This window comes from Leptinotarsa decemlineata, unplaced genomic scaffold, assembly GCF_025532065.1.
Source record: "Leptinotarsa decemlineata unplaced genomic scaffold, Ldec_3_MD MMD2_tig00000035_RagTag_RagTag, whole genome shotgun sequence".
Classification (NCBI taxonomy): domain Eukaryota; kingdom Metazoa; phylum Arthropoda; class Insecta; order Coleoptera; family Chrysomelidae; genus Leptinotarsa; species Leptinotarsa decemlineata.
This window is the reverse complement of record NW_027412540.1, coordinates 23678328-23703001: the sequence shown is the minus strand read 5'-3', so window position 1 is coordinate 23703001 and position 24674 is coordinate 23678328. Positions and strand designations below refer to the sequence as shown.

Sequence of the window (24674 nt, the reverse complement as noted above, 5' to 3'; positions counted from 1 at the left end):
TTTCTACAGTTGTATAACGTACAGTGTCTGCATGATCAAGGATTTTTAACCTATCGAAAACACTTTTTCCTTACAAATCAAAATATTAAAATGTTGTCTGATAATGATGATTAAGAAAATAGATTCATTTCACGCCAGTGGTTCCAATTTCTACTTATCCAATTAGGATATTCGTTAGGCATTATTTTTGGCTTGTTCATTATCAGGTGCAATCAATACCAATAACACATCAGTGCTTTCTGCTACAGCAATTACATCATGAGCGTTGTTACTATCTGGATCTGATTGTACAATCAAATGATCCACATCACTTTCGGTTTGAATCCAGTCAATGTCATTTTCTGACAGTTTTTTGCCAATGACGCTATTGACCCTATTTTCATTTTTGCTGTTCTCTTATAGGCATCTGTGGAGTAGGGAGGGTGAGTGTAAGTCATCAAGTCGTAAGTGTCGCTGGGTCCTGAAATTCTTAGTCCAGTCGCTTCCTTCCGCTAAAGAGTCGGCAATGCGATTACCTTTACTCCTGTCGTGCCCTTTAGCCCACCTCAGGATAATGTTATTATCTACCGAAGCTTTGGCTAAATCTTGGTGGCACTCTAGTACTAGCCCTGAGGTAACACGTTGTCTGTTCAAGGCTAATAGGGCTTGCCTGTCAATGCAATTTATAGGCATATATTCTTCAAATAAGTAATCGATTGGAGTATAAATAAACATATCCACGCAAAATTGAATTTCTCATATAAATATCATACATATTCTTAAAGTAAAGTCTCTCATCGCTTCAAACGTTTTCCGATTTCGAATAATATAAAAAACAAAAATGAAAAAATGGCAAATTCGGAGTTGTTTCAAATGACTTCGGTAATACAATTATTCTGTTAATTTTCATTCTAACGCAGTTTCATAATTGTTTTAGTAAAATATAGTCAACAGAAGTGTTATTTGATAATAGTAGCAAATATTGTCCAAACAGTTATGCAATCCTCTTGGTGGAGCAATATCAGTACAACATAGTATCTGCAGAAGAAAAAAAACAATCACATATTTCTCAATTACAGCCTTACTGAAAATTACAATTGTTAGAAAGCCTCTTCAAATCACATATTCAATTATATTATGATCATAAATCGTTCCAGACATCACCAAATTGGTCAATTGTCATTTCTTTGCCTTGATCAATATTTCAGCTTCCTAAAATAAATCGAACTTTCTTTAACAAACTCTTTCTCGTCTAGCTTTGAATGTACTTCCAAATTTGTTTGTTTCAGGAATGAAAATAAGAGTTTTTTCTTGAAAATCAATTGAGTATTATTTTATTTTGGTACTATAATCAACTACATCTCTGAATAATTTATTCAACGGGAATTCTTCTTCGTTTAGCTACTATCAGAACCGAGATTTCTTCATCTACACAAGCATCCAAATTATTTTTCCTGTTCATACAAATATCGTTTCGATTCCTCTAAAATTTACTCGAATCAATTTTTAGCAAGTATTTATCAATTTTTATTATGGTCTTCGTCAAATTATAATCGGAACAACTTGGCTAGTCGAAAAATGCCACGTTAAACAAGAGCTAGAATCAATATTTATTAATAGTCAACTTTTTTGTTTAGTTTTTTGATATCTACAACATTTGGATAATAAAAAATATTGAATATATCAATATTGAGGGACACAACATTCAAATTGCCCTATTTTGTGAAAGGTACTTCTATTTCATTTCCAACCATTGTAACACATGCATTATGAAATGTCGAATTTTGGATACATAAATTTTGATATTCAAATAGGAATCTCCCGAACTTCTCAACCTTGTGTTGCTGAATAAGTTGATTTCCCCTAATAGATTTACGAATACACCAAAGGTCTATTTATCGTATCTGGCAAGTACAATTGGAAAAAGTGTCAGGACTGACAATACACGGTTGCATTTTTCCAAAATTCAATCGTCTTTTTCTGGAAAAAGTGGAAGATACAAACATTTGTTTTTGTGCATAATAGTTGTCCTCTTATTATAATTCTTAAGGACTATAATAAGGTTGATACCATTTAAATTTCATGGGTTTTCTGACAAGTTTGTTTCAAAATAGTTTTTTTTCTTTCAGCACTGGGAGCTGACGTAGCGGATTTCATTAAACAACTTCTAGTAAAAGACCCTAGGAAACGTTTGGGAGGTGGAGAAGAAGACGCCAATGAACTGAAACGGCACAGTTTTTTCAGAGGTTTAGACTGGGACAAACTTGCCAGGAAGGAAATTCCTGCTCCTTTCAAACCAATTATAAAGTGAGTAGAGTGATTTTTCGTTTGTTTTTCGGTGCTGTTTTAATTAGTATCAATATGAAATTAGTAATCTGTGAATAAATTTACATGAGGAATAGAAAAATAATAATAAGAAAATTATCTCATGATTCGGTTTCCAACTTGATGAAGAAAATGCAGAGGAGGTATTTTCAAGTATCATATTGTTTTTACAGAAATGAACTGGATGTTTCCAACTTCAGCGAGGAATTTACAGCCATGCCCCCCACTGACTCACCATCCTCAGTTCCCGTAAACTATGGAAAGATCTTCAAGGGCTACTCCTACGTTGCTCCGTCGGTTCTCCTGAGCAAAAACGTCGTTTCCGAAGATATTCTCCATCCGAAACGAGAGCACGACAATCTGGAAAACTTCGCTCTCGGAAACAGTCAGTTCTTCCAGTCGTACGATGTAGATTTCGGCGAAGAAATCATAGGAGACGGAACTTTCTCCATAGTCAGAAGATGCGTGCAAAAGTCCACCGGAAAAGAATTCGCCGTCAAGATCGTTAGCAAAGCGCGCGACTGTACCCAGGAAGTGAATCTCCTACGAGCCTGTCAAGATCACCCCAACATAGTTTCCCTTCACGAGTTCATCCAAGACGAGAATTACACCTATCTCGTGTTGGAGTATTTAAAGGGCGGTGAGCTCTTTGATCGAATACGAATGAAGTCGAGATTTACAGAGTCCGAGGCGTCCAGCATTCTCAGGAAGCTCGTTTCGGCTGTGAGTTTCATGCATTCGAGGGGTGTTGTGCATCGCGACTTGAAACCTGAGAACTTGGTCTTCACTTCGAAAGACGACAACGCCGAAATAAAAATCATAGACTTTGGATTCGCTAGGTTGAAGGAAGAGAAGGAGTCCTTGCACACGCCTTGTTTCACTCTACATTATGCTGCCCCTGAGGTACTGAAAGGTGATCCCGAAGGGTACGACGAAAACTGCGATTTGTGGAGTCTTGGGGTGGTTTTGTACACGATGCTCTGCGGTAAGGCTCCTTTCCACGCCAGGTCTACTGATGAGAGTGTAACTTCGATCATGGAACGCATCAAGGAGGGTGATTTCAATTTCGACTCTCCCACTTGGCAGGGCGTCAGCAACGAGGCGAAGCAGGTTGTCCAGGGACTGCTAACGGTCAACCCCGCGCTACGATTGAGGATGTCCGATCTCCAGAACAATCCTTGGGTACAGGGCAGTCAAAACTTCTCACAAACTTCGCTTATGACTCCTGAGGTGCTGGGAAGCTCGGCGGAAAAGAGCTTGCAGACAACCTTCAACGCCTTCCACCAAGCGCAGAGAGAGGGATTCAGGTAAAGGATTTTTTTCATAATTTTCTTACACATTCGCAGGCTTTTTATTTTTCATAGATGATGAGTCAGACTGAAATAAAATTTTCCCAAAATAATAATGAACTGCTCCCAACATTCTAGCAGTAGGTTTGTTGGAACTGAGGATTAAACATAACTGAAGGATTTCATTATCCCATTCACATAGGAAACATGGAAACTTAGTGTAACCACTTTGTTGACCTAGTAACATTGAAATACAAATGGTCTACTTATGATCAGAGTAGCTGAGCTTGTTAATAACAAATTCAAGATTTTCGTAGCATTCTTTCAAATGAAGTGTCCAACAGGCACAGAAGCATATGGGTTCCCATTGCGAAGAAGTACAGCTTTCAAACTTCTTTTTGGTGAATCAATGGAAAGTCTCCATTTCTCTGGTTCATACGTTATGTTGAACATTTCCATGACGCCGGGACAAATTCCCTTTCTCTAAATCGGTATAGGCTATATAATACAGAAACATCGAACCCTTACCGAACTTAAAAACCCATTTGGTAAGAAAATTTCAGGTTAAATTTGTGACTTATCTATAGGTGACAGAATTTTTTACAATTTTTTCCGTAATCTGCACAGAAAATACTGTTAAAATCACTAGTTAAATATCCTACAATTTGTTCATAGCAGACCTTGTTATCATTATTGAAAAACAATATGATCAGATTATCTTAATTTTTTTTGTCATTTCTCGTTTCACTACAACATGTTTAAATGTGAAATCAATACTGCACATCAGTTATGCATTGCGTAACTGAAGAATTTTCACGCATAACTTCGGTTTTAGTGGGTTTATCCATGTTTGTTTGTATTGCATTATTTTTATGTTACTGTCTTGTGCTGTTGTATATTCATAAATAAACATCATTATTATTATTATTTTCATTATTTGGAGTGATAGTCAATCAGAATGAGTTTACTGTAATTCGATACTCGTTGGTTACATCATTGAATTAATGTTTTGCTTACAGGTTACAGGACGTTCTGAATGCCAAACTCGCTCAACGTAGGCGCAAGAAGAAAAGTTCATCAGAGAACAACAGTTCTTCCTCATCATTCACGAGTGAAGGTTCTCTCAAGAGTTCCACCACCCTCACAAAACCCAAACTATCTCTCGAACCCAAAAAGACTGAAAATGCACCCAACAAAGACGAAACTGTTGTTTCAACGCAGCAAGAAAAAGACAATAGCGAGAACCGCGTCACCGAATACTTACAAACAATCACCTCTAACCCCACAAACTCTAACGTTTCATTGTCGAATTACAGTGTACGTACTTCGGACTCCAGCAAGTGTGAGAGTAGAACAAGTGAAACGATACGCGAGTCTACGAGTTCTAGTGGCATTGTGGTATCAGACAAGAATTCCATCGACAGCAACAAGGAAAGGAAGAAAAGACAGAAGAAGGTTTACGTACAAACTAGGCAGAGCGAAAGGATAAGACGAACTAGGTTGGAGATTGACGGAGAACCGCCAGTGGAGTTCATATCTCTACCAAACAGGACGAGGAAGCGAAAACTGGAAGATATATCTGAACACCCTGATACGCCTCAATCAAAAATCAGGAAAAACGCATGTGGCTCCTCCTCCACCGCCGTCATTGGAAAGGGAAGAAAAAAGATCCTCTGTTAGGCCATCTGATTTCTTTTCTTCAATTTATAGTTACTGTTTTGTTAGTTTGTATGTGATTTAGGTGTTAGTCAAGGTTTGGATGTGTGAGTCCAATCTTAGTTGATATAGTGTGTGTAAATCGAATGGAAGTAAAAATGTAATTGTTACCAGAAAAATCTGAATGTGATAAAAATGGCGAGACAAAGATTAGGTTTTCATTTAGAGAAATTTTTGTTTTTTTCCCAGGTACGTTGTTTGTTTTCATAAGGTGGTGTAAAATGATATGGTTGAAACAATTTAGAAGGCTGTGATACACGTTTCTTGACAGTTTTTACAGGGTTTCTTCCTGAAGAATTTTAAAGTAATGCATTATTTTTCATTAGGAGTTTTACTTTTACAATCAATCTTCAGATATGTGAATTTCTGAGAGGCCGTTGAGAACTTTATGAAAATTTGGAACTACATTAGAATTTTGAGTACCATCTGAATTTTTTCAAAATCATGGTTCAACTGTTTTATCATGTGCGAAATTATAATATTTTGAATAAATATGCAACTGAAGAATGTGTGATTTAGTCCAATTTTCGATTTATTCAAATGTTTATGAAATGTAGGCCAAACTGTCAGAAATTCACCACACTTTTACGATTGCCTTTCCTATAGAAAACAATCAGTATACCGTTTCCATTTTTATTTCACTGAAAAAACTGTTTAAAGTGCACTTCCTAGAGTGAATGCTAAATAAATGAAGAAAAATACCAAAAAATTGTATATATTATTACTAATATATAAAACAAAATATAGAAAATTTTTTGTAAATTGTATACTTCTCGTTTTCTGTATAAAATGTTTTTATACGGATTTTAAGAGATCGTAACAGCGTATCACGTTGATTGATGGGACGGTTGCAATATGTTTTTGACTATGAAATTACTGGGAACATTGTTTGAAATCTGGTGCTGCTGACCAAACTCTCATTTTGGGATATTCCTATTGCGAAATAAACTATTCCAAAATGGAATCTGCTGTTTAGTTAATTACGTGAAATGAAGACACGTTCCTTAGTTTGTTGAAATTTATTTGTTGAATGCAACCGGCTCACTATTAAATAATTATGGAATTTTATATTTATTTCATATGAATGCTTTGTATTTAAAAATATTTATTCTTCTCTATTACCTGAATTATTATGCAAGGCGAGTTTCGTTTTCAAGAAAATTATGTGTTCATTCAGTTTGCATCGAAAATTGTACCAGCCAACAGTATTTTATAGTCCTTTGTTATTTTGTTGAACAATGACTCGCCCTGTATATGAACACCTGTTCACCTGGGGGATTTTCAAAATGGAAATAAGACCTGTTTGGGACCCAAGACTCAAAGAACCGTTTTGCTCAAAAATATTTTGAATGCCCCATAGGTGAATATTAGACAAGCGGAGTGGTAGACGACAAACGTCTGATAGAAACGAATTTGTTTAAATTAGCCAGTAACATGAAAAGATGATCACATTAGTCGGCCTCTAATATTGATCTGTCCACTGGTAGGACGAACGTAGAAATGGTATCTAAATTTTTTTTTCTACGTCTCCTCCTCATTTCATTTTTCCATAACAGCAAAAATCAATATATGAGGTCTAGTTTTCGTTAATTTATCTGAATATGTGAAAGCCTCAATTTTTTATTCAAGTTATTTGAAATGACTGTATCTGTATGGGTATCCTTCAGAATTTTAGTCTCATCTATGCCAATTCCATTTCCGCAACTTTCTCCCCGCTCATAAGAAACAACCTTTCCAAATATCGTTCATGAATTATTTATTTTGATTTTCGTAATACTGCGTAAGCCTATGCTGAATTTGTTGGGGGATTTATTACCTCTTGAAAATACATGACTTTCATAAATGACCAACACTTGATGAAAAAGTTTACAAAACCGCAACATGTGTTTCGCTATATAATAGCATCATCAGGCGTATTATAGGATTATTATGACGCATGAGGATGCCATCGTACAGCGAAACACGTGTCGCGGTTTTGTGTTTTGAATACATGACTTTCATAATTCTGAACTTGAAAATTAGTTTTCAGGAAATAATTTGCTAAAAGTTCTTTTTCATAAGTTTAGATATTAATTACGTCTAAGATCTTTCCTAGCTAAACATACAAAAATATGGCACCGGAATACAGAGTATTTTCTTTATAACATATTCAAAAAACACATCATAATGTTATATTACACTTGAAAGTTTATAAAACCGTGACAGGTGTTTCGCTATAGCATCTTTAGGCGTCACAGTACATCCGAAGATGCTATGCACGCTATTGTATATGCTATGTAGATGTTATTGTATAGCCAAACACGTGTCACAGTTTTGTGAAGTTTCATGTGGAAATCTCATATTACTGTGTTTTTCTAAGTACGTTATGCCTGTGTGGTTGATTTTACTTTTACCGCCCCAACAACCAAATAATTTGAACGGCATGACCCAATAAATCACAATTTTTTATAAAAAAATCTAGGTTCACAAAAGCGGTAAGAGAATGTATGACCTTTGAAGATAGATTTCACTTTTTCAAAAAGTGGATGGCGTTTGGGTAAGAAAAATCCCAGTCATAATTGGTATCCAAATAAAATGACACCCTAAAAACTCAGCATGGGACTGAGGTTCATTATCAATTATTTCATTAGGGGTTTTCTCATTTTTTTATCTTTCCCTGGAACCATTAAATATTATAGCAAAGTTAACGCTTTCAACGTCGACAAAATGAATATTCTGCCTTCTAATTCTATTCACTTCTATGAAATATTTTTCATGTAGTCCCTATACTCTACAGATTAAAGAATTTTTCATATCTCTGTCAGTCTCCATGAAAGGTCTTGAAGCGGAACTTCAAAAATCATTCTTCATTTCAAGCAGTTCTTATAGGCATTAACCAGTATGCTTTCCAAGATTTCTGAGAGTTTCCAATTAGGCATCTAGTTCCAGCTATAGTCTTCTTAGTGCTCTATCAGCACAATAACGTGTATCCATTTTTTTAAAAAGCCTGTATTCATTTTCTCACTTAGACTGACGATTTTTATCACTGGAACACAAAAGCATGTCTGCCAAAAAGGATGATAAAAACTCGTGATGCTATCGCAAAATCTAATTCATAACTAAACGGGTCTTATTAGAAAAGCTGGCAGTGATATATCTACATTTCTGTCATTGGCTTAAAAATTGTAGATGTGATGGTGATCAGATGTAACTCTACCAATCCTTGTAAAAACTTCACTTATTGGTCTTTTTTAGTCAATTTTTAGTATGGGTTAGATTGATTCTCATCCTTTAGTTTTGTTTTGCACTCAGGTACAGTAATTGTGAAAATTATCACTTAGTATTTTAATTTTATAGTTACGAAATGCATAGGTTGAAAATATATTGTTAATTTGTACATGGTAATACTGTAAATGAAAGGGTATATATTTATATACATATATATAATTATGATGAAAATGATAAAATTTTGATAGAGACCAAGTGGACAGTGCCTTTTTACTATCACCTCCAAATTAGGGGTTTTTGTGCTTGTTTGGGGCAACATACATATGATTGTAACATGCCTTAATTATGTTAGTATTAAATATTTGATTCTTTATACTTGTTTCATTGTTGTGAATGACCTTTATTGTTCAGTAGTAAATATATATTTTGCATCCTCTAAAGGTTTTGTTGTGATTCTGCTTTCAAAAATGCAATCAGCCAGAAAAGAGCAATAAGCTATATATCCTAAAATGATGATTTCAGGATGACATAATCCCACATCTGATTAAATTTCCAGAAATTGTCAACAAATCTGAAATTCCAATCTGTATAGATTAATCGAAAAAAAATGTTCGGGAAGCTGCTGAAGAATAGAAGAAAAAATCAAATACTTTAAGAAAAACTCTTCAAATAAAAAGATGTGTGGTTCATACACTGAAGTTTTTTTCTCATACAATCTGAAAGGGAAAGTCCACTTGAAAATATAACTTTCAAATATGAAAATTGAATTACAGGAATATCATTTTTTTCTCATTCAGCTTGCACTACAAACATTCATGACGATATTGAAATGAATGCCATACATGAACTTACACATCATAATATGTAACATGGGCTGAAAGGTCTCGGGCCTAACACATAGATGGTGTTAGTCTTATTGCATTCACCGCTTTTTCAGTTCGTACTGAACTTCAAAAGAAAGCTGTTGAAATTTCATGATATTATACTCATAAGTTAGTGAGTTATTGTGCTAAGAGTGACACTATTTTTGTTACTTTCAGAACCAATTGTAAAAAAAATTTCGTGTTTAAATTTTACAGTGCTTCTTGATGGGAAAAAATATGTTATAAGGACTTCGCTTCATCAGAAACAACTGAATGATCATTTCATCAGTTCGGACTTGCATTGTCTAATCTAATATATAAAAATGGATGTTTGTTGGTTGGTAAGTGATAAACTTCTACATCGCTCAACCGATCGTGTTGAAATTTGACACGTATAAGTAATTTTTCATAGAGAAGGTTTTTAGGCTATCAATTTTTCTGTAACTCGCCACTAGATGGCACTGGCCGAGAATACTGGTAGGTATTCTCGGGCACTGCAACATAGTACTAGTATGATATAAATTGATTTGAAATCCCTGAAAGAATGTATAAAAAATTAAAAGAAGTTAACTGAAAAAATAACAATTATATTGAGCAAAAAAACTGAAATTACAATGAGATAAAATACAAGCAACAACCAAAAAGTCAAAAAAATTGAACCATCAACACCAGATGAAAATTAAAAAAATATTAACAAGAAATGGAGTTACTTCACGACGTTTTGATTGTTAGTATCCACAATCGTCTTTGGGTGATAACTGGACTTACTCAGACCAAGCTCATCCTCAGTTCAATCAGGTTGGAGCCTAGCTCCCTTACCCTTGCAGCTGATTTGGACTTATTCCTCAGAGATCTGACTGTTTATAGGTCATTCGAGTGCTTTCACCTATCACCTCTTCCCTCTCTCCGCTTCATCGGTTTTAGCGGTAGCTGACGGTTTGGCGGGAGCTGGTCGTGTTCCGCTTGATTAGAGCATATGCTAGTGTGTTAGAGCTCTATGCTAGTGTGGCTAAATGCGTTGTTGGACAACATATATGCTGCTTTTTTGAATTTTCTCCTAAACCTTCTTGTGGATGATTTCAGCTTGAGCCCACTTGATGTTATGTTGACGAGTCCAAACGTGCTCTGCTATTCCTGATTTGCTGATTTCTCCCGCTATGTGTGTTTCTTATGCTTGGCAATGCGAACTTTCAATAGTCTCTTAGTTTCACCGATGTATGATTCTCTGCACTCGCAGGGTATCCGGTAAATGCAATTCTTGGAATCGCAGTTCGACTTTGGTGGCCTGGTTTTTGTGAGGCTGCTACGGATAGTGTTCCCAGATCTGAAGCATGTTATACTTGAACCCAATTATTCTTATCCTTTCCGACAATCCTCTGATGTAGGGAAGTACAAGTATTGGTTGTGGCGGCTTCTCTTCCTAGTGGAGCTCTTGCTGTCTTCTCGCTAAAGCCTGTTCCACCATCACTTTGGAGTAACCATTTCGTTGAAGGTCATTTTTGATGGTGCTCAGTTCCTTTTCAAGACCTTCCTTTGTATAACAGAGCCCGAAAGCACGGTCTAGTAGAGCCTTGATGATTCCTCTCTTAGTTGATTGATGATGGTTGGATTCCTGGTTCAGATACTGTCCTGTGTAAGTGGGTTTTCAAAACACAGACGTTTCCCATTTCGTGTCGGTCCTCTTCACCAATACGTCTAAGAATGGCAATTCGTTGTGGACTTCCTTCTCCATTGTGAAAGTGATGGAAGGACTTGCGTTGTTGATGTGCTTCAGGAAGGTGTCTAGTTCTGCGTTCCCATGGTTCCATATTATGAAGGTGTCGTCCACGTATCTCAACCAGACTCTTCTTCAATGGTCAGGGTTTTAAACCTCTCCATATATTATATTGACTATAACCGGTGAAAGTGGTGATTCCATTGGAAGTCCCTCATCTTGCGTAAAGAATTCGTCCTTCAGTTGAAAGTAGCAGTTTCTTACACAGTAATTCCATCATTACTTGTATCGGTAAGTCTGTTCTGAATGTTGGTTTGCTGACTTCGAACGTGGTCGTAGAGACACCGATGATGCAGAAAGCAGTGGACGTCCAAATGAGACAGTAACACCAGAAAACGTTAAAAAAATCCACAAAATCGTTTTGAATGATCGAAAAGTGAAGTTGTGTGAGTTAGCTGACGTAAAAATATCAAAAGAACATCCTAGCTTTATATTGCATGTTCATTTGACTATGAAAAACCTCTGTTCAAAGCGGATGCCGCGCGAGCTCACAATGAATCAAAAACAAGTAGTGTTTGGCCAAGTTCAAACATAACAACTGGTGAACCTCGTCCGCGCCGAAATCACAACAATCGGCTGGAAAGTTAATGACCTCGGTATTTTGGGCTGTGCGTGGTGTAATATTCATCGACTATCTTGAGAAGGGAAATAAAACCAACAGTGAATTTAATATAACTTTATTCGGGCGCTTGAAGACCTAAATTGCAGAGGAATCACTGCATATGGCAAAGAAAAAAACATTGGTCCACGGTGACACGATGCGCTGTCTTGATGGAGGTTACTACACCAAAGGTTCCACACAGTGCATCACAAGTATGCAAGGTAATGACGGTCACTTCGAACATTTGATAAAGGAACTGATTTTGTTCAGTTTCACCTTTTTGTTCGAAATCGAATACAAACTTTGAAAAGTAGGTACTTCTTTTTTTCCTGACATTGGTTTTCGTTGTAATATCAAAAATGTTGCAGTATTGAATACCGAGATAAAAGACCTTTCAAATAAGCAGTCGCTCGAATATTAATTCCATTTAAACTGGTTTTCATGTGATTTGTTATATGAGTCAGAGGGTGACTGACTTTTATGTGTCTCCTTGAAAAGTAGAGTTGACGGCTTTCACGTTTTTTTACAGTCTCAATATCAAATGACTTATTCAGAGTGGTACGTTTCAACTGCAATGCACTGTATACATGTATTTGGACAACAAATGAAATTACAACCGTAGGTTTTTCCAATAAAGTATGATCAGGCTGCAGGCTTCTTTTTAACGTTACAATCAATCATCTCTGTTTATCCGTAATGGTGAGTCCTAGAAACCCAAAATTTGGTATATATGTGGTTCTCAGGTCTTAGATGCGCACTAAGAAATAATTTTTTAAAAAATTCCAACTGGGGCGCCCCCTGTGGAGGTAAAAGGGGTGCGTCTACATATCAAAATTACCTTTTCATCACTGCTTCTCCGTACTGCTATATTTTTGGAGGCTGCCATTTTGTATGTAGGTTCGTTTTATGTTTTTGATGTGAAATAAGAAAGGATTTTTGAATATTCCAACTGGGGCGTATCCCTAGAGACGCGCCATATGAAAATTATCTTTTTATCAGTGTTTCTCCGTACCAGTATCTGTATATGTAGAGTAGAGAGGGTGAGTGTAGACTTATAGCACTTAGGCCACATCCTGCATGGAGGTGTTGTCCACCAGCCCCATAATATGGAGGTGTTTTCTTAGTCGACAGTGACCAGTCAGAAAACCTACTGTTGAGCGTAGGTTTTTTCTGGTCATCGCCAGATATTTCTTTGGCGCCAGCTTCCCAGGGTCGCCAAAGGTGATCCTGGCAAGATTGCATCCTTCGATTCCATCCCATCTCTTTGGGAATTAAGCATGGATGTGACGTTTGCCTAGTTCCGCAAATGTCGAAGTCATCAGGCCGTAGTAATCACTGGGTCCTAAAATTCTTAGTCCAGCCGCTTCCTTGGCTAAAGAATCGGCAACGCGATTACCTTTACTACTGTCGTGCCCTTAAACCCACCTCAGGATAATGTTATTATCTACCGAGGCTATGGCTAAATATTGGTGGCACTCTAGAACTAGCCCTGAGGTAACACGTTTATTCAGGAATGATAGGTCTTGTCTACTATCAGTGCAAGTGTCAGAAATTCTTTTCTTGGTTATTTCTTTTGTGGCGATTGAGATACCAGCCAGTTCTGTTTGAACCACGCTGGTATTCTTTCCCATTCCCCACTTAATTCTTAGGCTTAGTGATTTGGAGTACTCCACATCCTGAGCCTTCCTTGGTTTTTGAGACTTTGGTATATATGCGTATTGTATTTGTAGCATCTGACTATGTGTTCTGTTTTATTTGTATCTCGTAGGGTTTATTAAACACAGACTTGGCTGCCTGCAGCAGAGTTTGCGCAGTAAGCGCTTCTCGCCATAGGCTTAGCCTCAATTGAACCATTCCTACTTCTAGGTTTACACCAGCCATGCGCAATCGTAACATGACCATTAACGCAACCTCTTTAACTTACAGGTCCAGAAGGGTCAGACCAGTAATTAATTCTATTGCCTCGGTTGATGTTGTTCTCATAGCTCCTGTGATGCTTGTAGAACTTTTGTTCTCCGTGCAATGAGTCCGTACGTTAACATAGGTATTATTATTGCAGTGTAGATCCAGGTGACCAAACAGGATGAAAGACCCTATGTGCATCCCACTGACCTCCGACGTTGCTCATAAGCCACATATGCTCTTCTTGCTCTACTCTGTAGGTTCATGTCAAGGTATTTCACCTCTTCAGAGAAGTTTGCTTCTGAAGATTTCGGGAGGTAAACCCGATAAACTTCTTTTACTCGTGAAAAGGACCATCTTAGTTTTCTTGGGATTGATCGACAGTGAGTGTTGCCTACGCCATGTTTCTATTAATCAATCAATCAATAACGATATGCTTTATTGTCAGAAGAACATAATTCTCCTAGACAAAGCTATGCAATGTGATTTGGTCAAACAATTAGTTAGATTACATCTACGTAAAAAATCTCAATATCTAAATCCTAATACTAATTAATATAAATAAATTGAGATTTAGACATGTTTTACAACTCTACACATGATTTTTATATTCATATATGGATACATGCTGAGATGTTTTATGAGCAGCCCACGTAGTAAACATACAGTTATGAAGATAATTAGTCAAAAGTGGAGGAAAAATATTCATTAAGGGTCAGTCGGTAGCCAAGCGGTTCGGTGTGGGTGCTTTGTTCACTCACTCGAATTGACTGCCGTGCTGGTCGGTGGTTCAAGCCCTAGTCTGAACGATCGATCTTCACTTGCTACCGACAACCCGTGTTAGGAATCACACGTTAAAAGGTAAGACCTCGTTAATCCTTGGCTCGCACAAGTTTCGACTTCTGAGGGTTGTCGTTCGTAGGGGTGCGACAGCTGGTTAACGGAAAAACAGATTTTAAACAGATTTTAAACAGAAACAGATAAGGTGAGATTTCAAGCAGTAGTTTTTTGGACAATTTTCTGAAACGGTTAATGCATGCGCTGTCCTTTATAACTGTCGGAAGATGGTTGTAGATTTTAATCCCATTATAGATAATTGAATCCTTTATTAAATTGCTGGAGGGGATAGGTAGTCTGAAGAGAGAGCTTTGGCTCGATTCACGATGATTCAGGGATCTATGTAAGGTATGTCTATTCTTGTGTATGAGGCTCACCGTCTCAAGTATATAAAGTGATGTTACTGCTAATATTTTATGATTCTTAAATAATTCTCTACACGAGCATCTTCGATCCACTTTATATATATATATATATATATATATATATATATATATATATATATATATATATATATATATATATATATATATATATATATATATATATATATATATATATATATATATATATCTCAATGCTCTTTTTTGCAGCATAAACACACTATCAAATAAGTAGGTACTACAAACACCCCAGAAGGCGATTCCATATCTCATGTGGGATTCAATCAGAGCGAAATAAGCAGTTTTGGCCGTGGAACTACCCAAGTCATTGGAGATTATACGAACTGCGTAACAACCTGATGAGAGTTTTTTACACAAAGATTTTATGTGACATTCAAATTTCAATTTATTTTCAATTTCGAACCCAAGAAATTTCGTTTGTGATTTATTAGTTATTAGTTCATTTGACATTGGTATATCAGTGGTATGCAGCGGAAAGTGACTATGCTAGTTTTATTTAAGTTCAGAGCTAGAAAGTTTGAGTCGCACCATTGTTTTATTTTGCACAAATCCTTTTCTATTTTATTAAACAGTTGCTGTGGTGTTTTACTGTGCCACAGTACAGTGGTGTCATCCGCAAAGAGGGTAATTTTTGCTGAGATGTTCAATTTAGTGATGTCGTTTATATACAGTAAGAAAAGTAATGGGCCAATAACCGAGCCCTGAGGGACGCCATATTGTATGTGTCCTACTTCAGACTCCGTACCATGTTACCTTGTCGAACGATTTGTTTGCGCTGTTCTAAATAAACTTTTAGCCATTTCAAACTCCCATTTCTGACTCCATAGAATTCGAGTTTTTGCAGCAGAATCCGAATTGTTCTTCTGTTATTATATTTTTTGATAGTAAAAAGTTTTGAAGTCGATATTTCACTAGTTTTTCTAATAACTTCACTAAACTGTTTATGAGCGATATTGGTCTATAGTTTGAAGGGTCATTTATATTTCCGCCTTATGTATAGGAATAATAACTGCATTTTTAATAAATGGATGAACTATCTCAATTTTGAATGAGTGGTTGATTAGCACTATTAGAGCATCTAAGGCTGAATCTGGCAAATTCTGTATTACTCTCATTGAGATATCATCAATTCCCGAGGATTTTTTGAGTTGAGTATTGTTGAGAATTTTTTTCAGTTCGGAAAGATTGGTGTCGTCATCCAAATAAAACTCTTCTGTTATGCAGGTTCCATTCATGTAATCTAAAGCAGAGTGAGGTACCGAAATTGAGTTAATTATCTCACGTGCTGTGTTGCAATAATAAGTATTTAGGTCGTTGGCGTCTATTGAAATTTCTTGATATTTTTTGTATTTACCCCTCAATTCATCAATCACTTTCCAGCATTCTTTATTCATATTATTTGCACTGTCCATCCTACTAGTTTAATGATTTGTTTTTGCTGCTTTGATGACATTTCAGTATATTTTACGGTATGCCAAGTAATACTTGTGGAAGAACGGTTCCTCAGTAAATTTATGAATCAAGTGCAAGGATCTCATATTTTTTCCCGCTATTTTGATGCCTTTGGTTATCCGAGTCTTTAATTTCATTTTGCGTTTAATTTTTTTAATAGGGAATGCTTTTTCAAAGTTGGTGCGGAGTTTTTCATAAAATTCCAAGAATGCATCGTTATTACGTAATTTAATTGCCCAATCAGTTTTATTACAAAGCTGTTGAAATACATTATAGTTTTTTTTGCTATAGAGTCTTCCTAATTTTACCTTTTTATCTTCTACAGGAGGGGTATCAAATTGTATTATTAATTTGAGACCATCCTGCGCTCTATCGCACATTGTGTTCACAAATTTGCCGGTCTGCAAGATACATATATCAACTGCATATGCAATTGAATAGAATCCATTATTGTTGAGGTAATTATTCAGGGTATCCAGAACTATGTTCCATAGGAGGGGTGTCCCTGTGGACATCCCCTCATGACCAGTCCTTTCACTGTGATGTCTTCTACATTAATACTTATTGCTCTGCTAGAGAGCATCTTAAGTATCCATTCTCCTACTACCAAGGGTACATTCCTGGAGTTTAGTTGCTGGGTAATTGTTTTAAAGGTTACCCTATACCGTACCGGTATATTTTCGGAGGCTGAAATTTTGTATGTTGGTTCATTTTATGTTGTAGATGTGCAATAGAAAGGAGTTTTAAATGTTCCGACTGGAGCTGCGGGAAAAAAAGAGTGTTCATAAAATAAAGTTACCTTTTCATCCATCAACTATGTGATTCGTACAAAGAATGACTGACCAATTGGACTCTTCAGCGGTTTATTTTACGCAGTAACTTCTCGGGGTGAACTTTTAGGTCAGTATTCTATCACATAATAGATATTATTTATTGATTTAGCTTTGTTTATTTTTTAGACTGTGGAAAGTTATGAACTCAAAAAATAGTAAGAAAAAATTACATCGTAAAATCAAAATATTTTTCTCAAAGGAAAATGTGATCTTCACAAGTAACTTGTCGAATTTGATAATTTTGCTTATCCAAAAAAATGTCTAAGCGGTTCATAGAAACTTTTATCTTATCGATATATTAAAGTATTCAGTTAAATTTTCGTTACATTTGATATACGATTCTGTAGCTCTAATTCGTTCAATTATGTTTTGTTTTTCTCATTTTTTGGCCTTGAAATTTCTACTTCCTCGTATTCTTGACGTTATTTGTACAGCACTGCAATCCGTAAATCTATATGAAAAAGGCTTCCATGAATGCAAATTCGTTGAATATGTTGAAATAAAGTAGTAGCCCAACAAAATCATTCAAATCTGCCTTATAAAAACATGTTTGAAAAGTTGATTGTTCATCATCAGATGAATGTTTTGATATTGAAGGATTTCAAGAATCAACTGTCGTGGGAGAAGCACATCTGATAATTTCCTGATATATATTCAACATGACAAACATCAGTGTCGAATTATCAGCCAGTCACAGCAGTAATATCGAATCTTCTTGATAAGAATGCATTTGAGAATATTGGTATTTTTGTGCGTAGTAGCATTTGCAATGGCTCAACTTTTGTCCGATGAAGAGGAGTGGAATAAGTTCAAGGTAAGTTGGACTTGAACGTAAGTTTTAATTAAAATGTATTTCTTATTTCCATTTCATAAGATAACAAGTAGATCTGTGAATTAGGTCACCTTTAATGCGGTGTCTTCATTGTTTCCTATATGCGCTTTCATGACTGTGATTATAAATCACGTCACTAGTTCAGGACAGTTGTTAACTTAGTCTGTATGCATAATATGTTTGTTACAGTTAGGACCCTAAAGAATTTGGATGCGTCATCAATAAAATACCCGATAAAACACATAATTTCATATATCATCCTTTTCTTCTTCATGTGAAAAAGGAAGACAATACAATCAACGTTTGCATTGATCAGAAACAAAACTCTTGTTTGAAGGATAGATTGCACTCGCTACATCAAAGAGAGATAGCTAGAGCTAGATCTTAGATTTTGGGGCCGATTGATGACGAACAACTATCGTTTGACAGTTCATGTTTATTGAAAAGTTTTAATGGCTTCAATTGTTCTATACCACACAAATAACTGTTTTCACTACTAATAAACTGGAAACTGGGCATTTCATATTCCACAGTGAGTAATTTCAAATCGTAATCATGAATGTTAACACCAAATTGGGAATGGCTGTGTCTAATGCTCCGAATACGGGAAAATTTTTATCGGCAGAAATCGAATTTGAGAAATAGATAATAAAATATGTTTTAGCATAATAATCAATGAAGAGCTGACAAATTATATGAAATTGCACCAAAATCGTATCATGAGGTTTTCACTATTATTACATTTCAAAAATATTAGCAGTCTTCGATAAAAACTTGGTGTCAAAACCTTGCACAAACTTTATATTTAGGATATACAGATTTTCCCCATCCAAATGATTTCAGGAAATCATTCACTAATTCCCTACATATTATTGCTCCTGAAACAAATAAAGATAATTGATTCTGAACCCGGAACCCTAAAGGTGAGGTAAGGGCACCAATCTATATAGGAGCCACTAAAACATATGACACTTGCTCTATTCCTCTGAGAAGAAGAAAACTAGGCATTCCTTTCAAATTATATAAGTCGGCCAGGTCTTGGCTTTAAACATAATGTTGTTTGCCACTGAACGAAGAACAAATTTTTACCTGACATAATACTTGACATAATAAACCCATTGGCGGATAAATAGTATATTACGTACCGAGTAGAATAAGGAGCCAATTACCCACGAGCGAAAAATTGTAAGCATATGGCGTTAGCCAAGTGCAATAATTCGCGAGTGGACGTAATTGGTCTAATCCTGGAAGTGCGTACTATACTTTTTCTACGATTGACAATATTTCCTACAAATTATTTTATTAGGGTTCATTTTTGTTATAATTATGTACATTTATAGTTACACTAATATATAATTATATCATTCACATAAAAAAGAATTCCAGCAGTGGGATTTGAACTCGGGGTATAGGAAAATACATGCAATATATACACGCGTTACCGCTGAGCTACTCTGGCGATTACCAATTTGATGTTTGATTGAGATATGAGTAGTGATATTCACTTTGTGAGTAAATAAATCAGTTTGAAGAGTTTTAAAAAATATAATAATGTCAAATACAAGTGCGAACAGGTATTTTTTGGTCTGTAAAATATTTTCAAATCCTTTTGCTTGGCTGTTATAGTTCTATAGTTCATAGAATTACCGGAAGTAAGCTTTGCTTTAGAGGCGTCTGGCAAATGAAATACGATTGGCTGTAGGCTGGTGAGGTTGAATAATTCAGTTTACACCTTTATGTTGGGTCTTAGTTTTTAAAAAATTGTTGCGAAACGTTCATAAAAAATGAATAGAAATAAAAACACAGTTGTGTTACCTTCGAAAACGAATATTTACAATCTGGAACTTCCTTAATGAGAACGAAGTTATGTTTTTCTCCTCTCTCCAACTCGAAATTTTCAAAATTATATTCGTAATTTTCTCACGATTTTGCTGGCAGCTAATTATTCATCACAATATTTGCTTGCTCGGTGATATCTGGTGGGGTAGCAAAAATATCTTGATCGTTATCACTTATTTTGAATTTTTACGAGATACTGAATGACAGCTTATAATTAAAACAAATGGTTGTTCGGATATAACTAGATCAATTACCAACCCACAAACTGTTAAACAATAAATTTACTGAAAATATGATTTTCATTTCGATTATACAGATAATTTGAAGAGAAAATTCACTGATTTCGACTTTTGAACAATTGAATGTATTCATGAGATCATATTTATCAGAGTATGTGTTACATATCCCATCATTTTTAAAAATTTCTGATGGAAGTGGCCGCCAATAATTTAGAATACACGTGTACACGTTAATCTAATGGTAGTAGTGAATCTAATGGTAAATCATCTCGTTACCAGTTATAAGGGTGGATGACAAATAGCCAGTTGCTTCATGGGTAATGAGAGAGTGCCAAATTTTGAGTCTTCCTACTGGACTACTAAGCAGTTGGTCTAGAAAATCTTGGACTTAAGAACGATAGGTTGTGTAGTTGAAGGAAATGTCATTGACAACTGCATTATTCCGATACCTATCAGATCAAACTCCATTCGCCGTTCAGATCAATTTGATTTGTTTCTAACTTCATTCTTGGCCGGATTCTTCAGAATCCATATTCATCGTTCTGGCACGTATTATTCAACAAAGTTTATTACTGTTGCAGATTTCGAGATATTTCTCTCGTAGCTTTCATTACACAACGTTTTTATCGGTTTTTTTCTAACGTAGTTGATCTTTTGGATGTTGTCAACCTGTGCCATCTTTTAGACATCGACAATCTATTCAGTTTTTGGTGTGTAGTAGACTATTGGATGTTTGAAATGTTGATGACTTGTGCTTTATTTTTGGACATGATGTGTTTCCTAAAATTTCTTTCTTCTTGAGAAACTACCATGATTTGAACCAGGAATCTTTCATCAATCTATTTGCAGATCTTATGGTTTTCGACAGTTGTAAACGTCGAATTCAACCTGGAGACGATTTCTTTGACCCTAGTGAATTTTTTGTCCAAGACAATGTGAATTGATTTATATACCTACCCTGCAGGGTCATTTTCGGTTGTTGATATGGCCACTTGACATTGCTCTGGTATGTAGGACATGTACCTAATTCTTTGATAATCGTTCCAGTTGATTGACCTCGTAGTGATAACTTGTACAGTGGCAATTTTCTATTCAAGAATGATTCAACAACTTTGTATTTAGAAGCGGAGTCATTGATGTTTTTTTTTTCAGTCAAAACATGAAAAATCCTACGAATCCTCTAGTGAAGAGGCTCGTCGATTTGAAATTTTCAAAGAGAACCTGAAGAAAATCCGAGAGCATAACAAAAGATATGATGCTGGGAAGGAGTCATATTATCAAGGAGTGAATCAATTTACCGATCTGACACCTGAAGAATTTAAGGACAGATATACCGGAGGATTCAGAGGCCGGAAGGATCAATCCTAAATGAATTTACTCACTTTGAAATGAAGCAAAATTGTTATTATGAATTGAAAACGAAATAATAACAAAATTATTCTATTGATTAAATTTTTCACTGATCAAATACAAAAGTGGAAAATTGAACTTTACTGTCCAATAAAAAACAATTTACAAATATTGTATGAGTAGTTTTTCAATTAGCCTATACTATAATTACACAATAGTAGACACTAAATTCTGAGAAATTAATGATGTTTTTGCCTTAATCTGTCTGTTGCAGTGGCGTATGGGAATTATACTGAACAGATGAGGAAAAATGATTAAAAAATATATAGAACACAACCTTGACAATAATGATTTCGTTTCAATCCAATGAATTCAGTGCCTACTATTATAAAATGGTACTATAACTAAACTGAATACCTTACAACACTCAGATTGAAAGAAAATTTATGAAATAAAGTACAACACCTAAAAAGATATATATCTCTACATTGTCCAATCTACCTTATATTAGCTTTTTGCAATGAAAAATTGTTTTAAATATTTTTTTAAATTGTAACAGGTTTGGACAACTTTTTATATGATCAAGTAATTTATCATATTATAATATAATCTATTCGAACAATTTCTGGATTCCTAAACTCTGGAAACTGGTACATTCAGCTTGGTCCTTTATTGTAGTACTATATATGGATAACATATCTTTTTGAAAAGTTGTAACGTATTCAAAAACATGGATTTAAAAAATGAAAAGGTGGTACTGCATTAAAATTCTATATGTTTTGAACACATTGATGTAAGTCACTGTAGACTTTAAACCAAACGTTATACGGAGTGTTACAGTCTGATAGCCCTCGTTTCGAAATGATCAAAGCTCTTGAGATAAATTCACGTTATATCGATGAAAAATATAAAATCTACAGTTTTTGGAAAAAAGCGCGAACAGATTCCCAAAAAGTTGAAAGAATTTTCTTTTGTGCACTTTACGGAAAATATAAAAGAATAATTTGAAAATTTTATACCTGAAATCAAATGAAGTCTGAAGGCTGTTTCTGAAAAAATACATAAGGATCAAGAGTATGAATAATTTGAAATGAAATTAGAAACATTCACTCATCCCGACGTTCCTACACGGTAAGATTATTATTATTATTTTCAACCGTAGTTTGCGCTGGCCAGTCCCTATCCCCCGAAGCCCCGATACATTCGGGAGGGCGCGCCAGCATTATCAACCAAAGACCACTCCCCTCATCGTGGGATAAGTGATCATTGGGTCCGAGAATCAGAGCAAGCGCAGTGAGCCAAGAATGATAGCCTTCTGCATCTATGTGCCTAAGATTTCTGCCTTAGTGCGGCAAGCCGGTATGATTTCAAGATTCGAGAGTAGAGAGGGCATCCTTCTACCAAGGACTTCAATAATCAGAACAACCATCTTGACAGAGTGGTCTGGATAGAGTCTGTGGAGTTCGAAGAGAAAATCTCGATTTTATTTCCGTTTTTCTTTTCGGACGATATGTCTCGCCAGGAGCTGAAAACTCCACGACAAATATCGTCTGGCTCTGGTGGTCGAGAAGGACTACATATTATCTTGTATGAGCCTGAGGGTAGGGAACGAATAGGTTCAATAAATTCGGCACTTCTCGTCCCCCACAACGAATTCAATATCCTCCGAAACGTAGGGCAGCACCAGTGTCCCGTCAATACCGTAGTGTCGCAGGGCCGCGTTATGACGATGGATATAGGCCGAGACCGCCTAGACAAGTGCATTAGGGTCTTGGGCGCTCCGTGGCAGGCCCTGCACCTTGTGTCAGGAACCTCTATACCTATCACGCGACTGCGGTAGACTAAGGTGTTGAAGACACCATCTTGGCAAGCCATGATGAACCCCTCAGTTTCCGACTTCAGCCTACTCGACCTGAGGAAAGGTCTTCAATGTTATTGAAGAAGACCCCATGCATTGGTTTATCCTTGTGTTTCTGCAGAAATGGGGTGATCTCTGAGGCTTTTATATGAGCTTTTAGCTGAACAGGTTCCAACTCGGTGACAGACTTGTGGTCACCTCGTTCAGTATCGAAAACTAAACCGAGTTCATCAGCTGGTCGGGCAGCTGCCCTGAAGAGAAATGCTCCATTTCTTGCTCTCTCATGGTCACAGACCATGCAGAGAAGGGGATCCGAACTCCTGACGACTTTACAGGCTATATCCAGTACCATTCTGTCACGTAGACAATCCAAACTCAAAAGTCCACGGCCTCCCTGTTGTCGGGGCAGTACAACTGTGGAACAGACGATTTGGGATGCAAACTTCTATAGAGATGCATCATTTTTCGGGTGTTTACGTCGAGTTGATACAGCTCCTCCCGAGTCCAGTTCACTACTCCAAACGAGTAGAGTAAGATTGGAACGGAAAGCATATTTGTTGCAGCAACTTTGTTCTTCCCCGACAGTTCCGGTGACCCCATCTGTCGAAGTTTGTGCTGATACTTGTTGGATACGATCCAACTTGTCTTCATTTAAAAAAATAGGTACTATCGTGGAGTTTTTCCATGTTTGGAGAGGCTAGCAAATTTTTGGCTTTATCCAGCGCTTAACCTCCGAGTTTACTGACATGGGGACCATAAAATATTTATTTTTTCTCTTGTAAGAACTAGACTAGAATATGATTCAGTTGTGAGGAATCCTTATCAAAAAAGCTGGGTATGAATCATTTAAAGGAATTAGATGTCGATTACTTGTGAGTCATAAGTTGTATTTATTTAAGCATTCATCGGCATTTATTTAATCTTATTTTCAATTACCTTGTCAGTTCATAGTAATGTATTCTAATTGTAGCCTGTATGTTTCTAAACGAATAAATAAATAGGAAAACTTTAAATTTTTTGAAAAGTGACCTCGATATGCAAAGGTGATGAATGCACGGCTTTTGTGAAATTACTTTTTTATATTTCGAAACAGTCATTTAATTTGTTATGACATATAATTCGAGAATTGATCTTACGTTTAATGGCCGTTTTTTCAACTAAAAAAATAATTTCACAGCTGAAAATTTTTATGAGGAAAGGTCCCAGTCATAATTGGTATCTAAATTTTTGAAAGCCATACAGGAACTTCTGTCAAATTACTCCCCACTTGGGTTGTTTTCAATTTTCTAAGATTTACACGTATATTATCTTAACCGAAACTCATTTCTTACTTCATAATTAAGAAAATTATACAAGGTAGCAATTAAATGATCC

At 36.0% G+C, this 24674-nt stretch overlaps 2 protein-coding genes and 1 long non-coding RNA gene across 4 annotated transcripts in view; 2 read left to right on the top strand and 1 right to left on the bottom strand.

The window, feature by feature from the left end:
* The window catches only part of LOC111510031 (ribosomal protein S6 kinase alpha-5), a 203004-nt gene extending 194117 nt beyond the window's left edge, over positions 1 to 8887 (top strand). For both annotated transcript variants that reach the window (XM_074172067.1, XM_074172066.1), the window contains exons 7-9: positions 2109 to 2286; positions 2478 to 3611; positions 4613 to 8887. In XM_074172067.1, the coding sequence (XP_074028168.1) occupies positions 2109 to 2286; positions 2478 to 3611; positions 4613 to 5273 (1973 nt within the window). In that variant the 3' untranslated portion in view covers positions 5274 to 8887. The remainder of the gene's footprint in view (positions 1 to 2108; positions 2287 to 2477; positions 3612 to 4612) is intronic.
* Positions 8888 to 17348: 8461 nt separating this feature from the next.
* On the bottom strand, positions 17349 to 20138 carry LOC141481064 (uncharacterized). The gene is made up of 2 exons (XR_012464730.1): positions 19830 to 20138; positions 17349 to 17633 (listed from the first exon to the last, which is right to left on the bottom strand). It is a non-coding gene; the product is annotated as an uncharacterized lncRNA (long non-coding RNA).
* On the top strand, positions 17837 to 21616 carry LOC141481063 (protein CTLA-2-alpha-like). The gene is made up of 2 exons (XM_074172068.1): positions 17837 to 17996; positions 21245 to 21616. Exons 1-2 carry the CDS (start codon positions 17907 to 17909, stop codon positions 21458 to 21460), a joined length of 306 nt encoding a protein of 101 aa, XP_074028169.1. The 5' UTR covers positions 17837 to 17906; the 3' UTR covers positions 21461 to 21616.
* The last annotated feature ends 3058 nt before the right edge of the window (positions 21617 to 24674 follow it).

Coding starts and splice junctions, on each gene's coding strand:
- LOC141481063 (XM_074172068.1), top strand. CDS start 17,907: ATGCATTTGAGAATATTGGTATTTTTGTGCGTAGTAGCATTTGCAATG. Junction 17,997..21,244: donor AGGAGTGGAATAAGTTCAAG/GTAAGTTGGACT, acceptor TTTTTTTTTCAG/TCAAAACATGAAAAATCCTA.